A 26,683-nucleotide genomic window follows, 5' to 3' on the forward strand; every position below is an offset into this window, starting at 1 on the left:
CGATTGACTTTAGGCTGGATGTGACTGCTACTTTGTTGATTTAAAGACAGGACCTTTGCTATGTATTTGTTGAGTTGTGAGCTTAAATTGTCAAAAATGTTTCCAACAATGTTCAAGAACATGTAACTGTAGCTAAATCTGTAGCTATAATTTCCAGGAGAGTGTCTGAAAGTGAGGAAGGAAGTTGGCGAACGTGACCAAACATAACGTGAATAAAGCTTTTAACTTCATATACTAATTTTTAGGTTCATAATTTTGTTTTGGGTTACGACTAGAATAGGTTTAAATGAATAGGTTTTAGCTCCTGCCTCTTTAAAGCCCAGCCCCCAGAATACCCAGTCTTCTCTGATTGGTCAGCTCACACACCCCTGAGCCAGCATCATTCACCTTGTATCCGGTCAGCACTGCGGTGTTTTCAGCTTCCAGTTACTTTCACTTCTAGCGCGAATATAGAACTTAATGTATGTAATGGTGACGTGTGATATCAAGAAGTCACAGAATTAAAGGCGGGACTACTGACAAGGCGTCAGGCACTTCAGAAACATTGTTTTCTATGAGGGAGAGGAACTCCCATTGACATGGACTTTGGGCTTTTTAACCGTCAAGACCTTCTACATGCACAAGAAGCTATTTAAGTCTGAAGGAGAGGGCAAATAAACAAAAAAGCATGATAGGTCTCCTTTAAAACATGTTCATGTCTGTGAACATTCCAGCCAGAGTCAATATGGTACTTATGAAACGTACAACATTTGAATGTGTGCAATTTGCAGAAATGCAAGTTCCCGACATTTCGTTCTGGCTCTTGGGCTGTGGAAAAAAAACCTAACTCCCATTACCATTTGGGTGAGAGATCCTCAGTGGCAGAAGTTACATACTGTGCATTTAATGGAAAATAAGCATAAGAAATTGTGTTGAATGAAAGATTCATCTACAGCTTCCCCAATAAAAGAAGAAGAGAGTTATGGTCATAGCTGAAGATAGCCTTTAATGATTTGACCTTGGTGTCTCTCCTTGCTAGGACAAAAGTTCACCTGCAAAATGAAGGAACAGCGAACAGTATACAGAGAACATGTTAAACCCATTTGCCATCCATTAAAAGTTGATTTATTCCAGTGCTACTACGTACATTATGCATCATGTGGCAGTGTACACAGAACAATGATTGGGTTACATTTCTTCACTTTTTGGGGGTTTTTCACTCTGCTGTTGTTCGGTTGACGTGTGTTTCTGATTCCTGCTCTACGAGGAAAGCCTACTTTTTCAGGATAATAAAAGACTCCAGGATGCGTTAATCACTTTGACTCATCTACCGTCATCGGAATAACATCAAGAATGTCCCTCACCTCACTACAAAATACTGTGTGTTTTTTATTATTTTCTGGTGGAGAAAATTCAGGTCACTATTAAATATTGGAATGGTGTTTTTTGGCAGGATTTTGTTGGTGACAAAGAAAGAGAAAACAACAGGGTAAAGAAACAAACAACAGAACCTGATCAAACATCCATGGGCAGAAAATTAGGTGAAATTAATTAAAAAGCCATCTTTAATTTCAAACCCTTCATATTCCCTCTAGATATTGTTTTTCTACTGCATACTCTCAACATGCTGTGCAGTGCACCCAGCTACCTTTACCCCTGCAGTTCACCATTTGTCCCGTTTACTTGGCGACATCTACAATGAGGTCATATTTACAGGACACCCACTCTTGCTGTTCACAAACCCCCTGGGCCAAAACGGACATCTGTCAGTAAATGAGCTACTGCTCTCATATTTCTCTCTCTTTCCTTTTCAATCTACTCTCCGCCTCTGACGATGTACGTTAACACCAGTACCGCCTCATCTCTCTGGGGAAGACACTCAAACATCTGCGATCCTTCCTGGTGTAACTGAATATTACACACTGAGTGCAACATGGAATATGACCTCGGGGTTCCCCTGCTTCTTCCTTTCTTTTGTGTTGTTTTCTTTTTCAACCGAACCACTCAAAGGTCAGTGGGAAGCCTCTCCGTGTGTTAGGGGGACTGATGCTCTTAATGATGACAGATGACAAACGTGAGGCTAAACCTCAGATGTAATGAAGAGGGGGAAACCTTAGATAGGAACAGGCAGGTAAGGTCCCAATCAAGCAGATAATCTTCCATTAGCTGTCCTGACTCGTTGGATGACACTGATTGAAACGGAGTCTGTAATGGCATGATAGATCCCCTCATAGTGGAAGAGTGGAGCGTAGCACTGTACGAGACGCGGCTAAAGGTGGGGTCAGTAAAGAGTCATGCTTCATCAACTCAAGTTGAAAAGAAGAAATGCTAATATTCATGCTTGATTTAGTTGCAAACTGAGTATGTTCTTAAATGAGGTTCTCTCTGACCAGTCCAGAGTCTGTGGGAGAGCGGAGTCGCTCACAGTCTCACAGGGTTCGACTGATTCAGCCTGAAGCAACTTAATTAATATATTAATTAAGATCCTAGAAATAATAATGATGCTGTTTGTCTGTTAGCTTATGGGGCCGTACAGTTGATTTTCTTTTTTTTAGCTCGAACATCCTTCTGGGACTGTCTACCATTCAAACTACTTTAGGACAGCATGCTAGCCCACTAACCTGCCAACTTTCTGATCTGTCTTTTTAAATGCACTTTGGAAAAAACAATAATTTTGAAGATTCCTAGATATGTCTCTTTAAATCAAAAGTCTACAAGTCATCACAACTCTAGGATGCGTCATACACCATGCCTTTAACATTTTTCCAAAAGTGTCTCCTCAATCACTGAGGCCTGATACAGTAAATGTTAATGGAATATTTTGACATTTTGGGAAATACCGTCATTCGCTTACTTGCTGAGAGTTACATGAGAAGATCAACACGACTCTTGCGTCTTTGAATATAAAGCTTAGCATAAAGACAGACAACTCGTTCTCATCCCAGACTGTCAAATCCAGAAGTGGCTTTGTTACTCCCTTCAAGTACCCTTTCGTGCTTGTGTGTGACGCGCAAAGCATCCCAGCTAGAGAGCCTTAATAACGACTGGTTTACATGATAAGCCACTTTGGTTAGGTTCAGGCACAAAAACTACTTGGTTAGGTTTAGCAAAAGAGCACTGATGCTTGGTTTCATACACAAACCCCGTCCTCCTGGGTCAACAGTCTGCACTCAACCCCGACCTCCACCCTTCTGGGACTTTCTCACTTTGTTTACAAGTCAACAGAAGCAGTCGTTGTGACTGTCTCATATTGCCAAGGATGGGTTTATGTTGGAATTAGTGTCTCACACAGATGCTAAAGGGTGCCTTCTCTCTGTATGAGATGCCAAAGGACATGAAGAAACGGCCATAATGTGATGCTCTGGGAAGGTAACCGGGCACCAATAGAAAAAGAGGAAACAAGCTATCCTGAAGGAGAAGCACCCTTAAAGGTGCAATTTTTTAATGATTGGCCAGCTGACTAATTCATACTCCTAACAAACTGAGGGCAGCATATTGCCAGAGTAACCCCTAACTGCTGCTAACTGTAGCTGCTGTTAGCTCAGTTAGCCCTGCATCTAGTGGTCCTGGACAAAAGATTGTTTTGATGTCACAACATCAAAATGACAGATTTTTCAGTTATAAAGGTCATATAGATTCCATCTTTATGTAGACAAATCTTTTAAATACATGAATACATCTACAGAGCTTGTAGAAAGGCGGAGAATAAAAATATCTATTCTCCTTGAAAACATTTGTGAATTAATCATATTAATCTATTATCGCTGTATAAAAATTCTGGCAGTTGGGTCCAGCTTTTAACAAGGTTTGTCAGCCAATAGTATAACACTGTTGGTATCACGCAGTATCTGTGTTTTGTCAGACTCGAGAGTCTTGGTTGTTGCCAGTTAGTGGGAAAAAACATAAAAATGGCTGATTTCTTAAGGATGAGCCCAACATACTGTACTGCCCAAATATTAGCTAGCTTATGTTAGCGACGTTAATGTTGGCTAACATTAATGACGTTAAGCAACATTAGTGTTAGCAACATTAGTGTTAATGAGCTAGCTACAACAAACTCACAGCCACTTGAAGGGCCAGATGATACAACAGCGTTGTTGTGACGTGAATGCAATGTAAGGGGGGAGATGGAATACCGCATTAAGTGGTTTACATTTAATTTAACGTTATTGATGAAAGTTCTTACGTCATGCACTCTTAAAATTCACTAATTACCATGTGATATCACATTCATACAATCTGTACAAAAACCAAAGTCCATAAACAACAAGTTGTGATTTTATAGATATGTGATAAATTTGGACTGAGCGTTGTGATCTGTACCTCTGTCTCCAGTCTTTATGCTAAGCTATGCTAACCGGCTACGAGCAGTAGCTCTACATGTGCTGCACAAACACGAGGGTGGAGTTGATCTTATAATCAAACACTCAGCTAGTAAGAAGAAAGTAAGCGTTTTCCCCAAAACTTCTAATCTGTTAAACTTGCAGAGGGACCAGTTCATCAAAGTTTCTTCAGCACTTTTATTTGGATTCTTTCAGGATACTTTTGTAATAGCGATTTTTCTTCACCGCAGGTTTGAAACAGGGAATGCATTACAGAATCACATTACTGCAACTCTCTGGGTTTGCAACTCTAAAAAACCCTAGGTATCCTAGTAAATAAAAAAAAAAGTAGTCAAAATAAACAAAAGAAAGAAAGAAAGAAAGAAAGAAAGGCAACCAACAAACAAAAGTAAACATAATAAAATGAAAATCATGTAAAATCATCAGGCCGTCTGAGGAAGATTGTGTTCCATTGTCATGTTTGCACAGAACCATGCAAAGGGGCAGGGTTGGTTTCTCAGTTCGACCGGTGACTGTGTGCCTGTGTGGCCGTGTATACCAGCAGACCTCAAGCCATGCCATTATCTGAAGACCACAGGAAGCTCTAATTAGTGGTGGTGAGAAAGGTAGACTACTATATATTTCATTGTTGTGTGTATGAGTGTGCACCATTGAGCTAAAAGTGAACTCACTCGCCGACAAACACACTCAAAAAATATTCTCTGTCTGTCTCCACTTTCGCTTACTCTTTGAACTTTTTCATTTCTCACGGTGTTAGTAGAAATAGAAAGAAAGAAAATAGGTTTTTCAAAACATTTAGAGTTGCTGTGTAATGGAGGCAATGTTATGCATTACATTAAGACATTTTCTTTAAATTTTTGGAGAGGAATGTATCTGAAAAAGGAATGCAATGCTGTATTCAGACTGTTAACATCGTAAAAAAGCTCTGAAATTAGTAATTAAATAACCCTCTACTATTTATACATTCAGGCACTGAAAAATCACATGTCAATATGTAACTAAAAAAGATAGTCGCTCTCATTTTCCCTTGGTAAGAACAAGGAAGCTGAAACCTTGAAGTTGGCAACTGTGTAAATTTTTCCTACCCAGTAGTAATGCCATATGCATCCCCTTTGCTCCTCTTCTGTGTGACAGTTTCCCCTCCCACCTCGAGCGCATTTTCAAACACTGACCTGCAGTCAGAGCTTTCGTGGCCTCTTCTAAAGCTTTCACCTATGGGACCTATGGGAAAGAATCCAGGACACTAGTCTTTTGAAAGGGAAATCCAATGGTTTGTCTCGCTCTCCTCACCGTACAAACAGATGGACAGACGGATGGGTGGACGGATGTCCTCCATGGCCTCGGAGGGCCAGCAGGTGAGCCGAGGCCCTCAGCTCCACAGACCAACTTCCCCCCTCATGGTTAAGGACTCTCTGGTGTGATAGCCAGCTCTCACCCCAGCGACCCTGAACTCAGTCATTTTTTAACTATACAAGGGCTTTTACAAAAAAGCTAACTTGAACAGCCATACAATGGCTAAAACATAAACCATATCTCTACTTTATCTCGGTTTTTCAGTCATTTTTAATTTTTTTTTCTCTTTTTCTTTTTTTGGATGCATTTATGTATTTTTCTTGATTTAAGTCTGTTTGCTTTTCTTTGTTCTTTTGGAGTAGCTCTGATCCAGTCCTGTGCTGAGAGGCTCAGTCACAGAGGAATTGGTTTTTGGATTTGATGTTGAGTATGGGGGGGATGGGTGGGAGGGAAGGAGAGAGAGAATAAGGGCAAGGATCAGGTCAGGGGTCAAGATATGGGTTCATTATTAGTCCAGGGATGGACTCGCCTGCGGTGACAGGGACAGCTTTGGATGGGTTGGTTAGGGGAAGGTGGGGCTCCAAGGTGACTGCAGGAGGTTTGTCAAGGTTATCCGCTATCAGAGGAAGTGTGTGGTGCTGTGGAGGGAGAGCGCCGCCTTCGGGCGGTGGAAGTCCAGGATCGCTCGGAGCGTTCGGAGCGCTCTGAGGCTAGTGAGGCGGGCCGAAAGCGGTGAACAAAGCCGTCCAGGAAGTCCTGCTGCTGCTGGGTTATGGCTTGGGAGATGAGGCAGGGCAGCGCCTGCAGGCTGCCCGTCACCGAGTCCAGCTTGTCCTCCAATGTGCCGATGCGCTTGTCCAGCTCCTCACTTCGCTCCTGCAGCTCTGACACCAGGTCGTACATCACATTCTGGGTCTAATGAAGAAAAGAAAGTAAATGTGTTCGGGGAGATGCAGGAAGAGGAGGACAGAGAAGGGAGAGGAGGAGGGCGGGGCAGAGGAGGGAGAGACAAGATGAAAAACATTAAAAATGTGTTTTAAAACTTAATTTTTCCTGCTGGAGGTATGGACATTTCTTGATTCTGCGATGCATTGCGATGAGTGGCAGAGCTTAATGTTGACTTTTGATTTTAGTTACTTCTCAACATTAGTTGGCGTTAGGAGATATCATGAAGGGAGGCAGAGATCAGCAGTGAGTGATAAAAATTGCATCCAGTATTTTGAAATTAGACACGTGGACACATTTCAGAGTTTATGAACTTGCTGGGAAGCACGAACTGGAGACACACACGGTGTGTACAATTTTCACCTAAAGCTAACGTCTGCAGCCATAAAGAACACAGGGAGCTTAGATGGAGATTAGTCATGTCTGTAATGTCTGCCAATTTCAGGAAGTGCTGCTATGTGACAATAATATTTTAGTAGATGACAGCACACGTGTGATGCACTGCTGACAGATTTATGTTTTTGTTCTTTTAATGTTAATGTTCTGAATTGAGTCACACCGATACTGGAATTGAAGAGATACAGCTTTTGCTGCTTTTCCTGATGTTTCAAGAATTGTTGTGCATTTGAATTGTTGACAGCTGAGTCGCAATCGAATCGTGAGCGCAGTGCAGCTTCACACCTCTAACGCGGGCCGATGCAACAGCTCATATTTACAGTGCTTACAATACAATGCTAGGAAATGTAACAGTTCATCATAAATTACATGAGCAGACAGTCTAAATCTCACGTCCTCAGTCTGAAGTGAAGGGAATAATGGCAGGAAGCAGCGTAGAGCGGAGCTGTATAGTTTCAGCTAGTCAGCATTGATTTTATCTTCCCACCATTTCACAACCAGCTCCTCCAATCCATTTATAGCCAGAGAAGGTCTTTAATGCTTTATGTATACGCCTGACACAACTCATTCATATAATGAAATGTTACTCCATTATTTAGACACTTATTGTTCCGCAATGGATTCACTGAGGCCAGCACTCATGTACGCGGTGTCTGCATGCAATTCTTGCTTAATGCTATAACATGAATTGTACATGTATGTGTTCTACATAATTTTTCTTTATTTTCTTTATATAGTTACTTCCCTGTACGGGTTGAAGAAAAGACAGCGAGCCGTCAAACTACTGCATGGTGAACACAGATGGATCCGAGCAGAGTAAGGGGCAAGTAAACACACATTAAAGGAGTTGGCCTCAGAACCTTTTTAAAACACACACTAGAGTGCAAATGCCATCCACATCAAATGAGGCTGCAGTCATGTAACTCCCTTTGAACCCCCTCTCTGCCTGGCTTTGGTGGGTCACTGGTGAGTCGAGCTGGACAGAGGCAACAGAGGCGTGACTGCATTCAGCCTCCTAAACAGCCAGATGGCGATTACAGCGTGCGGTTTTAACACCGCTGTAAGATGTCACGAGAAGAAGGAACTCAAGATTTAGTTGTCTTGATCTTAGTTTACTGACAAATATGAACACACAGAACAATAGCATACAGCAGACTCAGATATAGTTCTGGACTTGTTTCCATTATTGTCTCTGGTAAATATCGATCTCATTTAGGTCCTACCACGAATGAGACAACTGACCAACATTTATAGATATAATAGGTGGGAATACTGCAGTAAACCGTTGTTATATATTTTGCAGAACGTTACACCCGCTCCAGCCCCAGTTGTCAGTCGACATTACAGTACATGTACACCTAAAAACGGAGGTCAGTCTCACAGCTTGCTGCTGCAGTCTGGTTAATAAACAGGACTGAAGACAAATCCACTTTTTAATTCGGTAAATTTAAAGTAATTTCTGATCTTTCCTCCTGTCTGTAAACGGTTCTGGATCAGAGCAGAATCTGAAGTGACTCCAGGTGTTTATGTTCCGGAGGGTCTGACTCTAATCCAGAATCTCTACCGAGCTGTAAGAAGCTCCGCCCGGCCCTCCACAACACTCAGCAAACATCTTTTGTTTTGTTTTGAAAGAGAGCCCCCTAGTGGCAGACATTCAATCGTAAGAAAAACCTCAGTGTAACCCTTTGATAATCCAATCAAAAGGAAAATATTACTGCCTCATCACCACGTGAATGCTTAACTCGATTGTTTCTCTCTTGCCGGAATAAATATAATAACGGTGTTTGAAAAGATGAACAGAGCCGAGATCCACAGAACCAGAAACGCAAATATTCTTCCCAGGGCAGGATTTGGGTTGCAAGTTATATTTACAGGCGGACCAAATGATCGAATACATTAATTGAATCTTCTCAATAAAGCTGGAAAACACCCTTCGTCTTCTTCGCCTTTTTTTTTTTTCGCTGGTTGTTGAAACAAAACAATCTGAGGGATCTAATGGGAAAATGTCGATTGTGAGGTCACATCAGATTAGACACTTACCTTCGCCAGGTCCACCAAGGTGTTGGCCTGATCATTGAGCTTCCTCTGCTCCATCTTCACACTGCGCAGTCTGGTAGAGGCACAGGGAGGTGGGAGCAGGAGGAGGAGGGAAGAAGTAAAGGGGAGGAGGAATCGAGGAGAAGAGTGGCAGAGGGGATAAGGGAGTAGAGGGGAGGAGTTTGCAGGAGAGAGACAGGTTGTTTGGGTTTATGAAGGGACAGGAGGAGGGAGAGAGGAGGAGGAACAACACATTTTTTTATCAGACGTGCTCTCTTACCGATGACATTGAAAACAGAGAGGACAGCCTGCATGCATCCAAAATATATATGTACTTTACATGGCTATATGTATACAAGTATATGGAAATATACATGTATATATATACAAGCATTCCTGGTCTTGGTCAATGCAAACCAAAACATGCAAAACAGTGGAAGCATACTACACTCGTTTTTTTAAGAACAAAGACTGTCTTCATCATGTTTTATCCCATTATAACAAGATTTTTTTTCTCATAAAAGTTCTTTCTTAGAAAAAAATATTTTTTCGCCTTGATGAGAAACAGACTTGATACTGAGAGATGATCTTGTTACGACCCAAAAATAATTTGCTTTGGAATAAGAGGAAAAAAACAACTTGATCTAATGCCGAAAAAAAACGTATTATTATGCTGACAAAACATGATGCTGTTGCCCGGCAAGAATGCAATATGCTTCCATACAATAAACCCCCCCCCCCCGAAAAGTTTGAAATCAAAACATTCTCGTCTATTTCCACCCCAAAAGTAAGACAGTAAAAAAGTAAAAAGATGACATGCCCTTTGTCAGTGCTACACACAGCTCGGTGGTAGGACTTTATATATACACACTGGTCATTCAGTAAGCGTGCAGTGACTGTGAGTGACTTTGTGCACAATGAAACGTTGTGTGTGTGTGTGTGTGTGTGTGTGTGTGTGTGTGTATGTACATGGGTTGATGGGTGTGTGTGTGTGTGTGTGTGGATGCCACAAATAAAAGATGAAGCTTGCCAGAAATAAGTCTTAATGACACTGCCGAACATACGGCAACATAGACATTTCAGATAACTTGTGCAATGAAACATCGGACATGTTTTGTGATGCCTTTGACGTTGTGCCTCTTTATCGCTAATCAAATGCATTATGGCACTGTAAGAACTGTTAACGCTGATGTGAACAATGTGTCATTGTTAGCGGTGGCATCACACAGCCATCATCTGGATGTGCGAGGGGGAAGAATTTCCCTGTTCGGCAAATTATGAGACAGGATGACATTCAAGGGCATTTATTCATGTGCAAATCAGTATATCAGAGCAGAGTGAGACTGCTCGCTTACGGCTCTATCTCTGCAGGAAACCGTTTCAGCTCCTGAGCGTCTGTTTGCTCTGCTTTGTCATCCCTTATGGCTGTCGAAGAATAGGGGCTAAAAGCTAAAAAGCATTATTAGCATTGTTTTGTCCAACTACCTACGTGTTCTGACTTTTTCGTGCATCAGTGTCATGTGCAAGCTTTGGCATTTGATCTTACGCGAGAAAGGAAAAAAAAAAATCAATGTTAAAACAACAGCAAACATTTCAACCTCATTAAAACTACAGTACATTACTCTGTGTGTGTATGTGTATGTGTATGTGTATGTGTGTGTGTGTGTTCATGTCATCACAAAACCATCAGCAGTGTAGGATGAGATCTGTGGATGCAGGTTAATATAGCCTCCAGAGCAGCTATATTAATCATGGGCAACAGTATACAGTACATTGTAGATGATTATGAACCGCTGGCCAGGCTAACAAAAGCTCATTCTGTGCAAGATGCTTTTTCTTTCACACGCTCTCTCCAGACAACCCTCCACTATTGACACTTGTGACAAAATGTTGATGCTTTTTTTTTTTGTAGTTTCATTCCATTTAAAGGGGGGATGGGAGGGAGAGGGAAGTAAATGGAACACGGAATTTAAAGAAAAAACCAAAACGATTCAGCATCCAGCATTTTTCTTCCATTTTTTCTTTTTTTTTTGGTAACAAACGCTTTTTTTCATGCATGTCAAACGTAGACATGGAGAAAGGAGGAGGAGGAGGAGGAGGAGGATGTTGAGGAAACAGGAGGAGGAGGATACATAGAAGACTCAACTTACTTCTGAGCTCTGCGGTGATAGAGCAAAACAAAGACAGAACACAGTACAGAGTTTTAACCCCACAACATTCACGAAACGAGTGAAACCATTACACTTGTCACTGTAAGCACAGGGTCAAAGGGGAGTCGGAGGGAGAGGGGGACAGGGAGGGGAATAGGAAGGACCATTACACTAGATTGTAGTGTGTGTGTGTGTGTGTATGTGCTCTTGTAAGTGTGTGCATGTGAGAGAGCTTACATGTGTTTGAGCATAACAATCAGAGGAAATGGTACTCTAGGAGCGGAAATTGTAATTGTAACTTATGAACCTGAGCTAAGACAGCAGTTCAGCAGGTTATTAGCAACACAACTATAAATAATACAGCCGTAATATTTTGTACCACAAACACTGTTAAGAAAATCACATTTATTGAACATCATGAGAAATATTGGGAAGCCTTAACATTACAGCTCAGTGATAACATGGTTATAATGGCTAACAGCTTAACAAGGCTATAATAATATGTGACCACCTGTCGAATTCATACTCAACCATGAAAGGGGGCAGCATATCACCAGAGTAACTGCTAACTGCTGCCTACTGTAGCTGCCATCAGCTAGTTAGCAAAGTTAGCTGTGCAGCTAGGCGATCAGGGACCAGGGGAGTGTTGGTGTTGACACCACTAGGAGCTTTGGAGTGGGACAGGCCGAGGCTTGCTGGTTAGCATGCTAACATCAGTAGATATTTTTGCAAAACAATAAACGTCATTACTGTTATCTTTTTGTTACTCTCTACAAGAATTCTTACACATTGCACCTTGAGTGTCAAAGCATGTAATTACGAAAGTAATAAACAGATAATAGCTTACTACAGTTTAACATTGTGTATATCTGGGTAATATTAAACTGACACATATGTAACAAGGTAGTAAGGAGCCAAAGAGTCATCACAGGGAAACTATCTAATAATCGAACAGTAATATTTTGGTGACAGTATTGAAACCTGGTAACAATAAATGGTTATATCAGTAATATTTAACAATATTATGGACTGAATCGTAACATGGTGTTCTAATGACCTAAATAATCAGTAGCTGTATTTGTTAGTGGCTGTCTCCATAAGGTAGCTGCTTTTATTTTGATACCGGTAGTAAACCAAAGATGCACACCCCTAGCCCTGGATGTCGAAAGTTTTGTCAGTGTTTCATTTCATATTGTGCGCAATATTGAGTTACTCCAAAATGTCTGTTTTAATAGTTTTTTTTCTCCAAGCGGGTGAGTAAGAAAAGCTAGCAAATTGTTATTTTAGCTAAGCAGTTACCATCACCTGGTGCAAAAGTATTTGTTATTTACATGAAAAGCTGTTGCTGAGAGATATTTGAATTGTAGTTAGTGCATTTTAAACATGAAAGAAGGGTCAGAGCAAGCTTTACTCCATGTTTATTATTACTATTACTATTATTTCTTTAAATGTGTTTCCCCATTATTCACCTTTTTTGGCTCCTCATTACTAGTATTACATAATTTTCAGTCTAAAACTACCCAGATATACCCATTGTTGATACATAAGTATTACTGATTATCACTTTAGTCATTACATGGTAATTGGAACTTAATTATTGCTCTTATTTAACTGACTATTATCATGTTATTACCAAGCTGTAATTAAATCTGCTACCAAAATATATTTCAGTAACATACGTGTTCATTGGGCATGCTTATTGTTTCCTCTTGGCAGTAGTTGTTTTGGACAACTCTGTCATATTTCTGTCAAACATTTTTTCATAATCACATTGGATGACACAAAACAAATGCTGTGCCGGACTTACTGGTGAATGGCTTGAAGAAACTTGCGCTGGTGTTTCCGCACCTTGGCATGATCTATCTTCTTGACCAACTTAGTGTGTTTGTAGATGAGCCATGTTTCCCTGAGTACATTGGCAGCTGTGTTCTTTACCTGTGAACCAAGGTTGAGAGAGACGTCAGACGTACAGCTGCTTCTCCAGGGTTTATCACACATCCATGATTAATAAGATTAGATAAGATTGGATTATTTTTTTATTGTCATTGCCGGGAGAACAAGGAAATGCAGTTTAGTATTGAATGAAGATGCTAAGATAAAAACACTGTGACACATACAGTATGTGCAGCTGCGGTGGCCTATATTAATATATATTATCAATAATGTCTAATGAAATATAATGACAGAGAAAGGTGAAATTTTGGCATGTAAGAAAGAAAACTTGTTGGAAAATCAATAGAAACAGCATAAAACCACGTGAGTACTACATTATACCAAGTTAATACAAAATATAGAGAGTTGTAAAGGCTTTTAAAAACACAACACGCTTGCATTACTGTGGGAGAGTTTACAATTTTGATTATGTAAGATAATACGACTAGTATCAACATAGGACATTTGTAAGGACATCATGTAAACCTGTGGCTCTCAAGCTGGAGGTCAACAAGAAGATCAATTGAATTAGGGATGAGAAAAAATATTACTTTCTCAATCAAACTTTTAACTGGGTAATTTTAAAAAAACAGTAAAATTACTGTTTTTTTAGTTTCACTTCTTCAGGCCTCTCTGTTGGGAGCCTGGACCCCAATAAACCTGCAGCAAAGTCAAGGTTTAGTCCACGTTTTGGGCCTTAAAACTAATCAAAGAAGACAGTCTGAAATTTAGATGAATCACTCCCTGATCCAACTGTTTTATTTTATTTAACTTTATTTAACCAGGTTAGTCCAAGAGAGAACAGTGATCTCTTTAACCATGGAGGTCTGGCCAAGAATGGCAGCAACACAAAGTTACCAACAAACGTCACACCATCATCATCTTAGTTTTTTCTAGGAAAGTGACTTTTGTGATACAAAAATAATCCTTCCTAATATTCATAATTGCAAAAATAATCGCAATGGGATTTTTTTTTCATGCAATGCAATCCCAGACAAATCGTTGCTTGACGTGGTTACAAACCACTCCTTGATGTTAAATCAAAACAGCAATATGATATTGAAATGACTCTAAATGCAGTAGTGTGTGGTGACTCACTCGTTTGCAGAGTTGTGTGTCCATCATGAAGTTGTGGACATGCTTCTCAGCCTTGGTCAGCTCCAGCTTCCTGGCTACCACTGCAACCACCAGCGCAGTGCAACCAGCTCCCTGTTGTGCAAAGACAATAGGACATTGTTAGTGAGCTTTACTAAATAGATCAAACACAAATCAACATGCTTGGATTGACCATAATCTTTAAAATAATTTCACAAAACTTTCACAAAATATAAGTGTTTCAATACGTGAAAAAATGCTTGTAAGAGAGGACTGTGCTCAATAATAAGGCACATGTATTTGGATGAATTTCAGTTTCACATTAATTCTATGGGGATTCAATATCTTCATTAATAGACTCTTATAGATCATGGAAAAACAATGTGCTCAAAATCTTCACATTTATTGACTCTGTAAAAGTTACACAAGTAGAATTATATATAAAGTTTGCTTAAAGTTGTGTCTTTCTTGTTGCAGTTCAGTCATGGTGAGAGTGTAGCTGGCAGCAAGTGTTCAGTTTTATAACTGTTCCAGGCAGAGTCCTGTGAGAATGTTATGTATTTATCTGAGTGAAGAAGAGAGGAACCCACCATAATCCCTGTAAGCAGACACACGCCTTTCCCACAGTACGTGTGTGGTACCATGTCCCCGTAGCCGATGGAGAGGAAGGTAATCGAGATGAGCCACATGGCTCCCAGGAAGTTACTGGTCACTTCCTGTTTGTCATGATACCTGAAGTGACGAAGATAAGCAGAAGTGGGATACACACAGTCAGTAAAGCTGCACACAGCAGCTTGAATGTGAGCATGCTGGAGAATGATGTGGTGCCGTGTGAACCAAACAGGGGTGGTGAGTGGAGGAGGTGGAGGTGGTGAAGATCGCGGGGGGGAGGAGGAGGAAAAAATCATGACATAAGGTATTACACCTCTTTTATGAAGCCAGTTTGGCAGGTTGGCTAAAAAAAATGCATCAAAGTTCATTCTGAGGAACAAAAATTAAGGTACTGTATGTAAATATAAAATCAATTTCTATTCTTCTTCTTTTTGTAATTTCAATCTGAGAGAGTTTAATGAAGAAACATGTATAATGGAAGGAAACTCAAACTGACAAAACTCGTTTTCTAACGAAGTTGATGGAATGATGCCAAACTGAAAGAGCAAAACCACTGAACATGTGTTGCATGTTCTGTGTCTATCAATATAAAAATTAACCATTTGGTGAAAGGAATGATATGGAGGAGCATAAAAAAATGGGTTTGAGTCCAAATCACTTACTCTTGTCGCACATTAGCATAGAAATGACAATTTTTAGACGACATGTTTCAAATGACAACGTGACAGGCCATGTCGCCGTAAGTGACTGGATTGAGAGTACCGCAGGTCAAACTTGATTTGAATGTGACAACCCAACAAATGTAATGTCAGAGCATCCCAAAATGCACACACAGCTGCATTAAGTCAAACTAACAATTGGCTTATTGGTCAGGGTTGGCTGCAAAGCTTCCTCCATAGAGTTTACGCTGCTCCACCCCCGCCCCGAGAAAAAAGGTTTGGCAATGCAAATCATCACTTCAAACATGTTGTTCGCTGAAAATAGCTGACAGCCATGCTTGAATTGTCAGTCCAAAGGCCCCACAGTGCATACACAAAAATATTTCTATGAAGAACAACACACTGTACAAAGCTGGAGTGACGATGACATTCCCATACCTTTTGCTGCAAGACAAAAGTCCATAACAGAGGCAAATCTGCCTCACACACCCACCCTCATTCAACTCGCCTCATTATTCCCAATGGGCTGTCTAGGAGGAGATCAGATAAGAATTAATTTTGGAGCCTTCTCGCTAACATTCTTGTGACAAGACTTCGTGGATGGAGTCTTATTTCTTGGGATTTTGCTGAGGTTTTTCTAAAGGGGACTTGGCCAATCATGAATTGCCAACAACTTCAAATTATCCAGCGGTGACCCAGCATGTCGACTCAAAATGGCCAGAACAATCACCTCTAATTAGTGCAGAAGTACAGACTGGAACACTTGGGGCCAGATGATGAATTCCTTAAGGTTTTCTTTCAAAATTGAAGTGGAAAAAAAAAACCCTGGGTTGGTTCTGTAGAAATGCCCGCTCCTCTTTCTCCCCCAAGACAGTCCATTATTATCAAATATCATCAACCAACTAATCATGCCTTCTGCAGTTCTTTAAACTCACACTCTCAAGTCTCTAATCATGCTCAAAGTCAAAGGAGAAAATAACTATGAGCACTTTTCCCCCCTCAGAGTGACAAAAAGTGTGCGTTCTGTGGGACTCAAGCTTCGAAAATGACATGCAGAGAAGCAGTCTGTACAATACCATGCAGGAATAAAAAAGATGTCTGCATCCTGCATGCTTCAAAGCCAGTATATTGAGAGCAGGGGACCAACGGGAAAACCTGGCGTCCGTCTAGAGATGAAAACCACCTCTGACAAATACTGCAGTATTATATCAGGTCGGAGGGGATTGTGCGTCTTCTCGGATGGGCTTTCATTTGCAAACATTGGGGTGGGATCGGATGAATAACAAGCAAGAAGCTCATTGAATTTGACACCGCTGTCTCTTTTACCTGCATCCCAACACTTCAGCAGCTGCCCTTTGATAGCTGCCAGGGGGCTAAACTTGATCAGCTGGCTAAATATTGTAATTACAAGTGACTAGTATGTAAATTTCATTCATCTTGTCATCGAGGCGTGCAGAGAGTGAGTCATGTCTTCAAGGCAGGCAGAAATGTGCTGCACCTTTTGGCACATTGAATAAAGTATAACACTTCTCTCTGTTAAATATATACCCCATAAATATGTTTGACAAAAATGCAGAAGCCATCTGTTTTTGGGCAATAAAATGTTTGCTGTTTTACTATCTGTTTTTGTAATGGTGGATGTGGCGATATATTTTCAGCGCACATATTTTTCAATAATTCTGAAAAAGAGCAGAAGACAGCAATCGGGGGAAGAGAGACAGAAGCTGAGTGGGGAGCTGATCAATAGCATTTTAAGGCTCTCAATATACTGTGTCAAGTTTTGGAATAGCATGGAGAAGAGCTGGCACCACTTTCAACCTATTCCAGGACAAGAGGTATATCATGTCTAGAGCGGACAGTTTTATCCCCCACTGTTAAATCCTCCCTGACAGACACTCTGCAGAGAAAGCATTATCCTGAAATCACTTAACTCAAATATCTCAAAGTTATTTATCCAATACTGTATATATAATAATACTGTCGTTGACATCCAAATGAGCTCTGAAACTTTGCTTCCGTGGTGGGTTAGAGGAGGGAGTACAGCATGATTCAAATAACATCTCCATGGCTCAATCTGCAACTAAACAAGTCAACAATAGTAATATGTAACAAAATCCAAATATCCTATCATTAATGTATGAACTTATCATCCCTGCCCATTATTAAAATACTCTCTGTTTATGTGTGCGACTAATGATTCACAGTCTGTTAATATTTCTCACTGTCACTGTGTGCAGATGAGCCTATAATACATACAGCATGACGAGTAAAAATACAGCTGCCAAAGATGACAACACAACCTCTGAACAAACACGATAGTAACAATGGACCAAATGTGATAGAGTCACACACACACACACACACACACACACACATATACTTGTAAGGGCTTTACTGTCATGAATTCTCTACCCACTTACCCAACAAAACTAAGGGCCTAAACCTTGTCCTGACCCTAACCTATTCATAATTCTAACTGAATGCTTAAATCCAAGTTTTAGCATTCAAACAGCACTTTAAGTCCTCACTTTGCAAAATGTCCTAATTTTGACAATTAAAGATCCAGTCCTCACTACATATCAAAGACAAGTACAACACATACACACACACACGAATACGTACACACAAAAACAATCAAAATTGGTCAGGAATATTTGAAATGTTTGATTACAAAGGCTAAAATATTTGCCAGGTTAAAAACACAATTAAAGTGTTTGTGCATGCAATAATTGGATATTTATGATAATCGTAAAATCACTAGCTTCTATCAAAATTATTTGTTATAGAAAGTATCACATTTTTATCAGAAGTTACTTGTTTAATGTTTTTTGTTCAAGTGCTGTTATATTGGAGTGAATCACTTCACATACATAAAATCTCTAAAACCACCATGACACGCTGCTTCACTATGGGGATGAAGATGCTCAGTGTGCTATCAAATAAGAGCGTTGTTTAAAGTAGCTTTCAAATAAATGTTTCTTTTTGTTTCAGAACTACACTTTGTTGTGTAACAACTGTTCGGGAAGACTTTTAATATGCAGTAATACATGCAAAAGTTGATCCTAGACTGAAAGTTATACATCAAACTTCCACAGCGCTGCCTCTGTTTCTACTTTCCTCCGCTGGTCTGCAGCTGCAGCTGCAGCAAATAACTTCCTCCATATTCAAAAGTGACTGCTTAACATTCTGCAGATATCGCCTGCGTACTACAACAGCACTTCCCCTCGTCTTCCTGCATTTTTGGTTTCACATCAACAAAAACAAATTAAAACATTTTTTCAACAAGTGCGAGCTTGTTGATATAAATGAATTTGAGCGTTGGCTGAGATTACTTGGGGACAAATATGTTGGGATGCTCCTCGGGGAGTGTGATAGTTGCAGTAAACATGAGCAGATTAAACTCAAAGTGATGATGACCTAATTAAAAAACTGCAAAGCTAACAGTGTTTTTACGGCGCAGCCAATATGCATAGCAAGCAAGCAGCAGCAGCAGCAGCAGCAGCTCGCACCAAGTGGACTGTTTTTGTGGCATGTGCATTATGTAATGTTTTTCTGAGTTTCATTAAATGAAAATAAACAACAGTCCAACTTAGTTCATTGAGCTAAGTTGATGAAAGTTATTTTCATTATACTGTTAAAATGGTTTGACATTGTAAAGGAATTACAATACCTATCTCTTGCAGCGTCTGACCTATTATACCTTTGTTGATGTCTTGATTTTTAATCATCAGATGAACACTGACATTGCCTCCATATCGCCTTCTACTACTTATATCTACAAAACTAAAATTCTCATTAGCCTCAACCTTACATTCCGTTTATCACTAATTAGAAAATGTAAGCATGCTAACAGGCTAAACTAAAATGGTGAACAGGTCAAGAATTATACCTGCTAAACATCAGCATGCTAGCATTGTCCTGTGAACTTGTTAAGCATGCTAATTTTAGCATTAGTTTGTTAAGCATTTAGTAGGAGGAAATAAGACAGCTTTTGTAAATGTACACAAAACTGTAACTTGCTTGGAAAAGAAACACAAGTACTTGGAGAAAAAATATGAGATTGTTAGCATACTGATGTTAGCATTTAGTACTTAAGCATTTAGTTGTAAGACATACAAATGAGACACTTTTTTAAAAAGTCACACAAAACTGTTGCTAGCTTGGAAAGGAAAACCCCTCCAGTTGGACAAACTTACACAATCTTACAATCCCGCTATTGTTACATATATGTTTACTCTTTCCCTGGTTTCCCTGCAATGTGCACACTTAAACCTAGTCAAACTGTAAGAAATCTTTAGGTGAGACATCTCATTCAAACTTCAGTTCAAACATGAATGCAAAGGACAGAAAGTTTCCGCATCTCTTGGCGCTGTGCCGGGTTTAATTCTGGCTAATGAATTCTTAAACACACTCGACCAGTCAAGGGGCTCAATGTCACTGTGACCCCCTCATCCGATAGTCAAACATGGAGCAGTAGCGTTCCCACAAGGTGTGTTGGAATTGTACTTTAGCCAATTAACATAAAATATAAACCAAAGAGGCTTGCTGTGCTGCAGAACCAGACATCAGCCTTTGATTAAATAAGACTTAATGGGCCTTTGTTACAACAACTTTGTAATTGTTGAAATTACTTTTTGCACACATGGCAATATGATATGATTGAGCTGTAATAATAAACTATACATAATGTATTGCTGTCAGCCAAGTTGGGATTCCAAAACTAAAGAGCTGCTTGGGTTTGCTGACTGGCCGGCTTTGCAGTGAGGCAGGCTTCAGGCCTTCGTTGCCAAAAGTGATAAAATGTATGTGTTTGCAAATCTCATCCATTTTAAAGATGCTATATGAAAACGTCCAAAGAGTACACTGGTTTAACTAGTCAGATTTCCTGCAAGTCACTCCATCACGAATAATGACGCAAAACACGACAGCTAAGGTAAAACCCTTGACACAGTCTAGTGGTACTCCCCTTGCAAACTTTCATATTTAAGCTGAGCACTTAAGTAATTTTTTTTTGCACAGAGTCAGACCTTTTCTGTCCTTCTTAATCTCAAAGGCAACCAGACAGGAAGCTCTGATCAGAAATCCCTTAATCTTAATGTTACAGTGCTGCAGTGTGGTTATGTCTCTGGGGTTAGGCAGATAGTGAGTGTCCTATTACAGATGTGTCATTGAATTAGGTTGAAGACACCTCCACAAAACTCAACAGTAAATTCTGTCATCACAGTCCCTGCAGAGCCTGTTACCAAACCTGTGCTTGAGCGGGAAAAAATTATCACAACATTCCCCATGTAATGTTTAAAAAAAGGTACTTTACTCCTAGAAATAATACACTCAAGGGAATTCATCACATACCTAGTCGTGTTTAAGTTTACTCTGCTGCAAACTGTGGGTATCTAACCTTCAGGGGACACGGAGAGCTTTGAAGCACCGCCACCACTCCACCTCCACTGCCAACTAAGTACACCTCAGCATTTTCTTTCATGTTCCCAGTCTTCCCAGCGTACTCAGCACTCCACCTAATCTCCTGCACTTCTGCCCACAACACCAGGTTTGGCTTTTAGGTAACGCTTTCTTATTGGAACCTGTGAGATTGCCAACTGTTTCACTAATCTCTACCCACGTTCAGGTGCCCCCCATTATGCCTGGGCAAAAAAAAAGGTTTAAAGGTGTTGATTCTGCCATGATAACTGGTGATTTTTACAGCAGTTTGTTCTCCTGTGGTTTGTGCTGAGACATGCGGACATCTTTAAGAGAAACTCATCCCGCAGCTTACAAAACAGAAATAGCTACTGAAGTTAGCATGCTAACCAGCTAGCTTTGTCCCGTGGTCCAGTGCTAACAGTGTAAACACCAACATTCCCCTGATGCTCAGAGCTCCCAGTCTGGACTAGCTGCACAGCTAACTGAGCTAACTAGCTAACAGCAGCTCTAGTTATTACAGTTAGCAGGTACTCTGGTGATTTGCTGCCACTTGTTTGTTTCATACAACAACTGTCAAATTCTTACATATTGCACCTATATAATAAGGCAATGTTAAACTAAACATGTTCTCATGAGACCCGATTTTTTTTGTTTGTTTATTTGAAAGCATTCAGATTGTGTTACGTTTTTTTAGAATCCAATGGATTACTTTACTAGTTACAAAGACTACCATGTAATTTGTTTTCAATAACTGACTATTTCAAAGTATTCTCACCCGACCCTGTCACAGATAATGTGAGTAGGGGTGTGAATTTATCATCAACAGAATTTACTCATAGAAGTGAACGCCAGAGGCCAATGGAACAACTTTGATAGGATTAAATTACTCAGCAATGTTACTGTTTTGTTCAATTGTGAGAGCCTATGTTCTGTTCTGGGTTGAGTTGAGCTTGGGCTCAGAAAGTACTGCCGTGATTGAAGCAGTCCTCACCTACACTACAGTCAGTGTCATGGATTGGGTTTTTTCTAGTTTTGTGGTTTCCTGTTGTATTTTGTGGTTCTTTCCTCATGTGTCATGGTTTGCTTTCCACTTCCTTTGTCATTTTCCCTGCCTTTTTTGGATTTCCCTATTAATTTCACCTGTGTCTTGTTAGTTTTCCTTCTCTTGTGTTTTTAAGTCTGTGTCATTCCCTCCCTCTTTGCAAGTTTGGCTGTCCTTTGGCAGCTCTGTCTCTCCTGTATTCCTGCCTGTGTTCCCAGTGCTTCTTTGGTTTGTGCTTATTTAGTTTTTTGTACTCATGCACTTCATTGCCAGCTTTTTATTGACTTAATTTTGTAACTTGCGTTTTGAATTTTGTTTATTGGATATCAGATTTGTTAATAATGCTCGCCTTTTGTTCTTTTACCTGCCTGCCTCCTCCTGTCTTGCATTTGGATCCCTTTTCGTTTAAAACTCCGTCTGTTTGGGGCATTTTTGCAGCCCTAATAAATAGATAATTCATAGATAATAGATTTTACTTGAGATAAGCGGCTGCACTTCACCAGGCATGAGGGGATGCAGTGCTCACAAATACTTCTGCAGTTTAACAGCTCAGAGCTACTTGTGGTTTTGCTATTTTTGATTGGTTATATGCGCCTACTCAAGTAAACATGTTTTTCTCTCCGTCATGGCTCAAATCTCACATGAAAAGAAACCCAGAGAGCACATGACTCAGCATTAAGTCCATTCTGCAGTGAGACATGGATAAGAGCTCAGTGACTCCAAAAATCAGTCTAGTTCACTAGTTCAGACGAGCTACAGTGACTCTCTCAAACTTGTAGGAAATACTGCAGCTTGCAGCAGCAATTTTGCCGACAATGGACAGAACAAACCCACAGAAAGAAAAATCAACTGTGCCTGAAACTGGATGTGGTGTTGTGTGTTTAAGGGCGAGTAGCATCTGAAGGAACCTTCTCCTTTAAGCTACTTCTAACTGTCTGTGAGCAGTGGGTTCAGCTCCTGATCTCCAGTGCAGATCATATCTTGGCTCATTATAACTTCCTCATTCTTTCTTATGGAAATATCCTTGGCAGGCTTTGTATATGACTTTGCCATAGGCTGCAATCAATACTATGGCCACAGAGCATGCATAGCTTAAAAACAAATTATCAGATCAAGTCATCAAAGCATAGAGAATCCGCCTGTCCTTGAGGTTGCAAGTCTTTGCATAAAAACCATCAGTCTTTGTGGAAGAGATGCTCATTTTAAAGATAATGTTGTGAATGATTCGGTTTAAGGAAAAGGTGTCTTTAACTCTTAGATTGAAAATGTATAGTGAACTATATAGAACCCTAAATCACTGTTGATCCCACACTGGATCAGCGTCCATTTGTTCTATGACTTCTGGCAGAATTATGCCATTGTTTGAGGACTGAAATGCTTTGAAAATATAGATTCATTTCAAAGTTACCATCATCTGTTCCGTGAGGAGAATAATGAGGCATATTTTGTTGTTGCCTCACATTGTTAAATGTGTGTCAGCGATGGAGCCGTGTGGTTGCACTCATAGCCTGCAAACTGTAAATGTGTAAAATCCACCTGAATATTTCATGTAAACCTGTGGCTGGCGTGAGAAAGTTCAAGTTGCAGCGGTGTGCCTTTCTCTGGTTAGACACTCGGACAGCCTGTTCTTGGCCAGCGCTGTTTGTATCTTGTGGCTAACCGATGACACAATCTGGTTGTCAGACCTCGGGGTGGAGGTGGAGGTGTAGCTGACTAGTAACTCAAGCCTGATAATCCGGCGCTGCGCTCTGAGGGAAAGTCAGCTAAACTTTCTGAGAGCTTGACTTTTTTTTTTTTTTCTCATGTAGCCTACGGGTCCTCGCCGGAGAAAGCGAGGTGAGAAACAGCGGTCTCACTCACATCACCTAGAAATAGAGCATTTTGTTTCAGATAACAGAGTTAGAGAACAGGAGAGGAAGAGCATTAGATAACAGTTAGAGGGGAAAAAGGAGCGAGAAACCAGGGAGGGAGGCAGGCAAGGCATGCATGCGAGTGTGTAACTGAGAGATTAGGCCTGCTTGGTATGGATAAGGGGAGGCACTGGGACAGGGAATCAGTAGTGGGGAGAGATGAGGGAAAACCGCAAAGCATGCCACGTTAGATGGGTACAGTAGGAGATCTGCAAAGGATCAGTCAGGAGTAAGAGAGAGAGAGGGAGGGAGCCTTATGGTAGTGAGGGAGAAGCCAAAAGAGCTTAGTTAAGGAGCTTAGTTGAGCTAGGTTAGCTCTGAAGATGGACTGTATCAAGAAAAGACGGGGGCCAGTGACCAGCATTAAATCCATCCAATGTAACATTAGCATTCTTCCCAACTCAACCCTCCATTCACCCCTCCATCCCTCTCTGTCCCGCTGGGTTGTGCGTCTTTCAGTCCCCCCACCTAGGCATTTTCCAGGTAGACTCCGTGCTCGTCCAATCTCACACCGTACTGCCCTTGATTGGCTCAGGAGCGCGGTCAATGTGACAGTGTAACGGCGCATTTTAAACAGAGGAAGTCACACACAGCACTTTGGGAAACAAGCGCCTCTTTTTTTCCACTTTTTTTTTTATATATATATATGTATTTACTTGAAATGATGGGATCGGTAAGTAAACATGAAAACTCGCATGCTGTTTCGATGTTTACCAGAGGAGGGGGCGAGGGGGGGGGGGATGAGGACATTCAGTTCACAGGTGTAAACAAAAAAAAAACTGGAGACACTACATTCAGCGCAGATCACACTCCTCCGTCCACAGTGTCTCAGTTTAAGAACAATGTGTTGCGCAACAATGGAAAGCAATGCCCTCATTTACCTGCTTATCTTTGAACTACACTGGTCATATATATATATATATATATATCAAAACCATGCTGTGCTAGATTGTGAGACACACCCCAGAAGTGCACAAAATGCTTTTGACCTCGCCTCGCGCACTCGCTTCCTTCTTTTTGGCTGCAGGAGACAAACTGTCTTCACCTTGAGAGCAAAAAATCTTTGGGGCAGAAGCAACAAAAGTCTGTGGAAAACCATTACAACACTGTTCAATTAATTTCGTGAAGGGAGACACATAATGGGATGGTAATGTGTGAACACAAAGAACGGAGAGGCTTTTGCTCCTCGACAAATCTTTGGAGTTGCTGCTAAAAAGACTTTTTGTGCAATATGGATCTATAACAATTGCATAAGGAGAGGGAGAGAAAAAAAATGAGGAAAGACAAATTGCCCTCTGGCAGATTCGTGAAGGTGACTTGAAGGAGCTGCTCCATTTTAGCACAAATTTCCTCCTCTTCCACCTCCTCCACCTCCTCCTTCTCCTCCAGCCCCTACTGGCCTAGCACACAATAGTTAGCAAAGAGACGCTTGCTTCAAAGTGCTGCTCACACCGTTGCTCTCTGCTGTGCTCCTAAAGCCACTAACAGCCTGTTTTCTTAGCAGATGGATGGTGCCACTTACATGCCAACTAAAGGGCCTCCCTAATCCTCCTTTGCCACACTGAGTTTGGAAAGGATCATCGGTCAATTGTTTTAGAGGGGCTGCCCGTTCAACCCCACTACCACCCCACCCTCCAACCCCACTCAGGGCAGCAGTGGCGCCAGCTCGGTGCAAAAATGATAAGTTGTTTTGTTTCCACGGCTAGAGAACGAGGACTCACATGGTATCCCTATGGAGCAGCATAGTGGGGAAATAGAAAGTACAGCAAAACATTATAGAAACACACGCACATGCACACACGCACACCTATATGTGCATGCCCGCACACATCCATACACAAAACTCCACCCCATCTGAACACACATGTTTTTCTTAAACTGAAACCAAAGGGCTGTCAGCATGCACTGCTCATGGGAAGTGTGTGTGTCACAGAATATCTGTGTGAAAAAACCAAGGATCTGTTAGAGATTTTCATCTCATCTACTCTTTAACTGTAGGATCAGGGGTGTGACGTGAAGGATGTCCATTATTCAAGTTTTTTCTTGTATCATTTTATGGATCCTGCTTTACAGGGATGCTGTAAGATCTTCAGTTTAAAGAAATGTTGGAGGAAATGTTCAACATTTTGGGAAATCCACTTATTTGCTTTCTCGCAGCAACTCAGAAGAGAAGATTGATACCAATCGCATGTCTGTATTGTGGCTGAAACCAGGAGCTAGTTGGCTTAGCTTAGCACTGAGTTGGCTCCATCCAAAGGTAAGAAACTCCCTCGACGCTCACATATCATAATATATTTTTGTAAAGTAACATTATGTTATAAGCATTTTGTGTAATTCCTCAATTAAGCTCAATTCACTGTCCGGTTAGCGCATTTGCTGACTCTGCCCGGACCCGATGCTTGGAACGTGTCTGTGTTGTTTGGCTAATTGGTTGGCATGCTAAGTCCAGTCGCTGTATTTCTGCATCGTAATACAAAGACGTCTTTCACGCAACATCATGACTGCGATTTCGTCACATTATGTTGATAATTGTAGTTATTTTCATAATGTTTAAACCAAAATCCTTACGTTTTGCACCTTTTAACTGTTTAACACGGGGTTATGTGCTTGTCTACTTCTGGGCTGAAACCAGTATCTTTCTGGAGCTTCAGCTGGTTACCTGGTAACCGGTTTCCCTCTGTTTCATGACTTTGGGCTAAGCTAAGCCTGGCTGCTGGTTCAAGCTACATATTAACCATAACAACAGCAGAGTGGTATCGATCTTCTTGTTTGATTAAGAAAAGCCAAATACTTTACATCTTTAAGGCTGCAAACAAGCCATGAAATCCCCCAAATAGAGTGTGTAGTGTATGGTGGCATTACAAATTGT

General features: G+C 40.8%; 1 protein-coding gene across 4 annotated transcripts in view; it reads right to left on the reverse strand.

Annotated features, from left to right (window-relative positions):
• Positions 1–965: 965 nt before the first annotated feature.
• The window catches only part of kcnn1a (potassium intermediate/small conductance calcium-activated channel, subfamily N, member 1a), a 59,757-nt gene continuing 34,039 nt past the window's right edge, over positions 966–26,683 (reverse strand). The window contains exons 5-11 of one of the 4 annotated variants that reach the window (XM_030402531.1): positions 25,536–25,544; positions 14,761–14,902; positions 14,174–14,284; positions 12,951–13,078; positions 11,144–11,152; positions 8,997–9,066; positions 966–6,530 (exon numbers count right to left, since the gene is read on the reverse strand). In XM_030402531.1, coding sequence (XP_030258391.1) covers positions 6,225–6,530; positions 8,997–9,066; positions 11,144–11,152; positions 12,951–13,078; positions 14,174–14,284; positions 14,761–14,902; positions 25,536–25,544 — 775 coding nt within the window. In that variant the 3' untranslated portion in view covers positions 966–6,224. The remainder of the gene's footprint in view (positions 6,531–8,996; positions 9,067–11,143; positions 11,153–12,950; positions 13,079–14,173; positions 14,285–14,760; positions 14,903–25,535; positions 25,545–26,683) is intronic. The other 3 variants (XM_030402533.1, XM_030402532.1, XM_030402534.1) reach the window with 3 other exon arrangements.

The sequence above is a fragment of the Sparus aurata genome, chromosome 21 (genome assembly GCF_900880675.1).
Source record: "Sparus aurata chromosome 21, fSpaAur1.1, whole genome shotgun sequence".
NCBI classification, from domain to species: domain Eukaryota; kingdom Metazoa; phylum Chordata; class Actinopteri; order Spariformes; family Sparidae; genus Sparus; species Sparus aurata.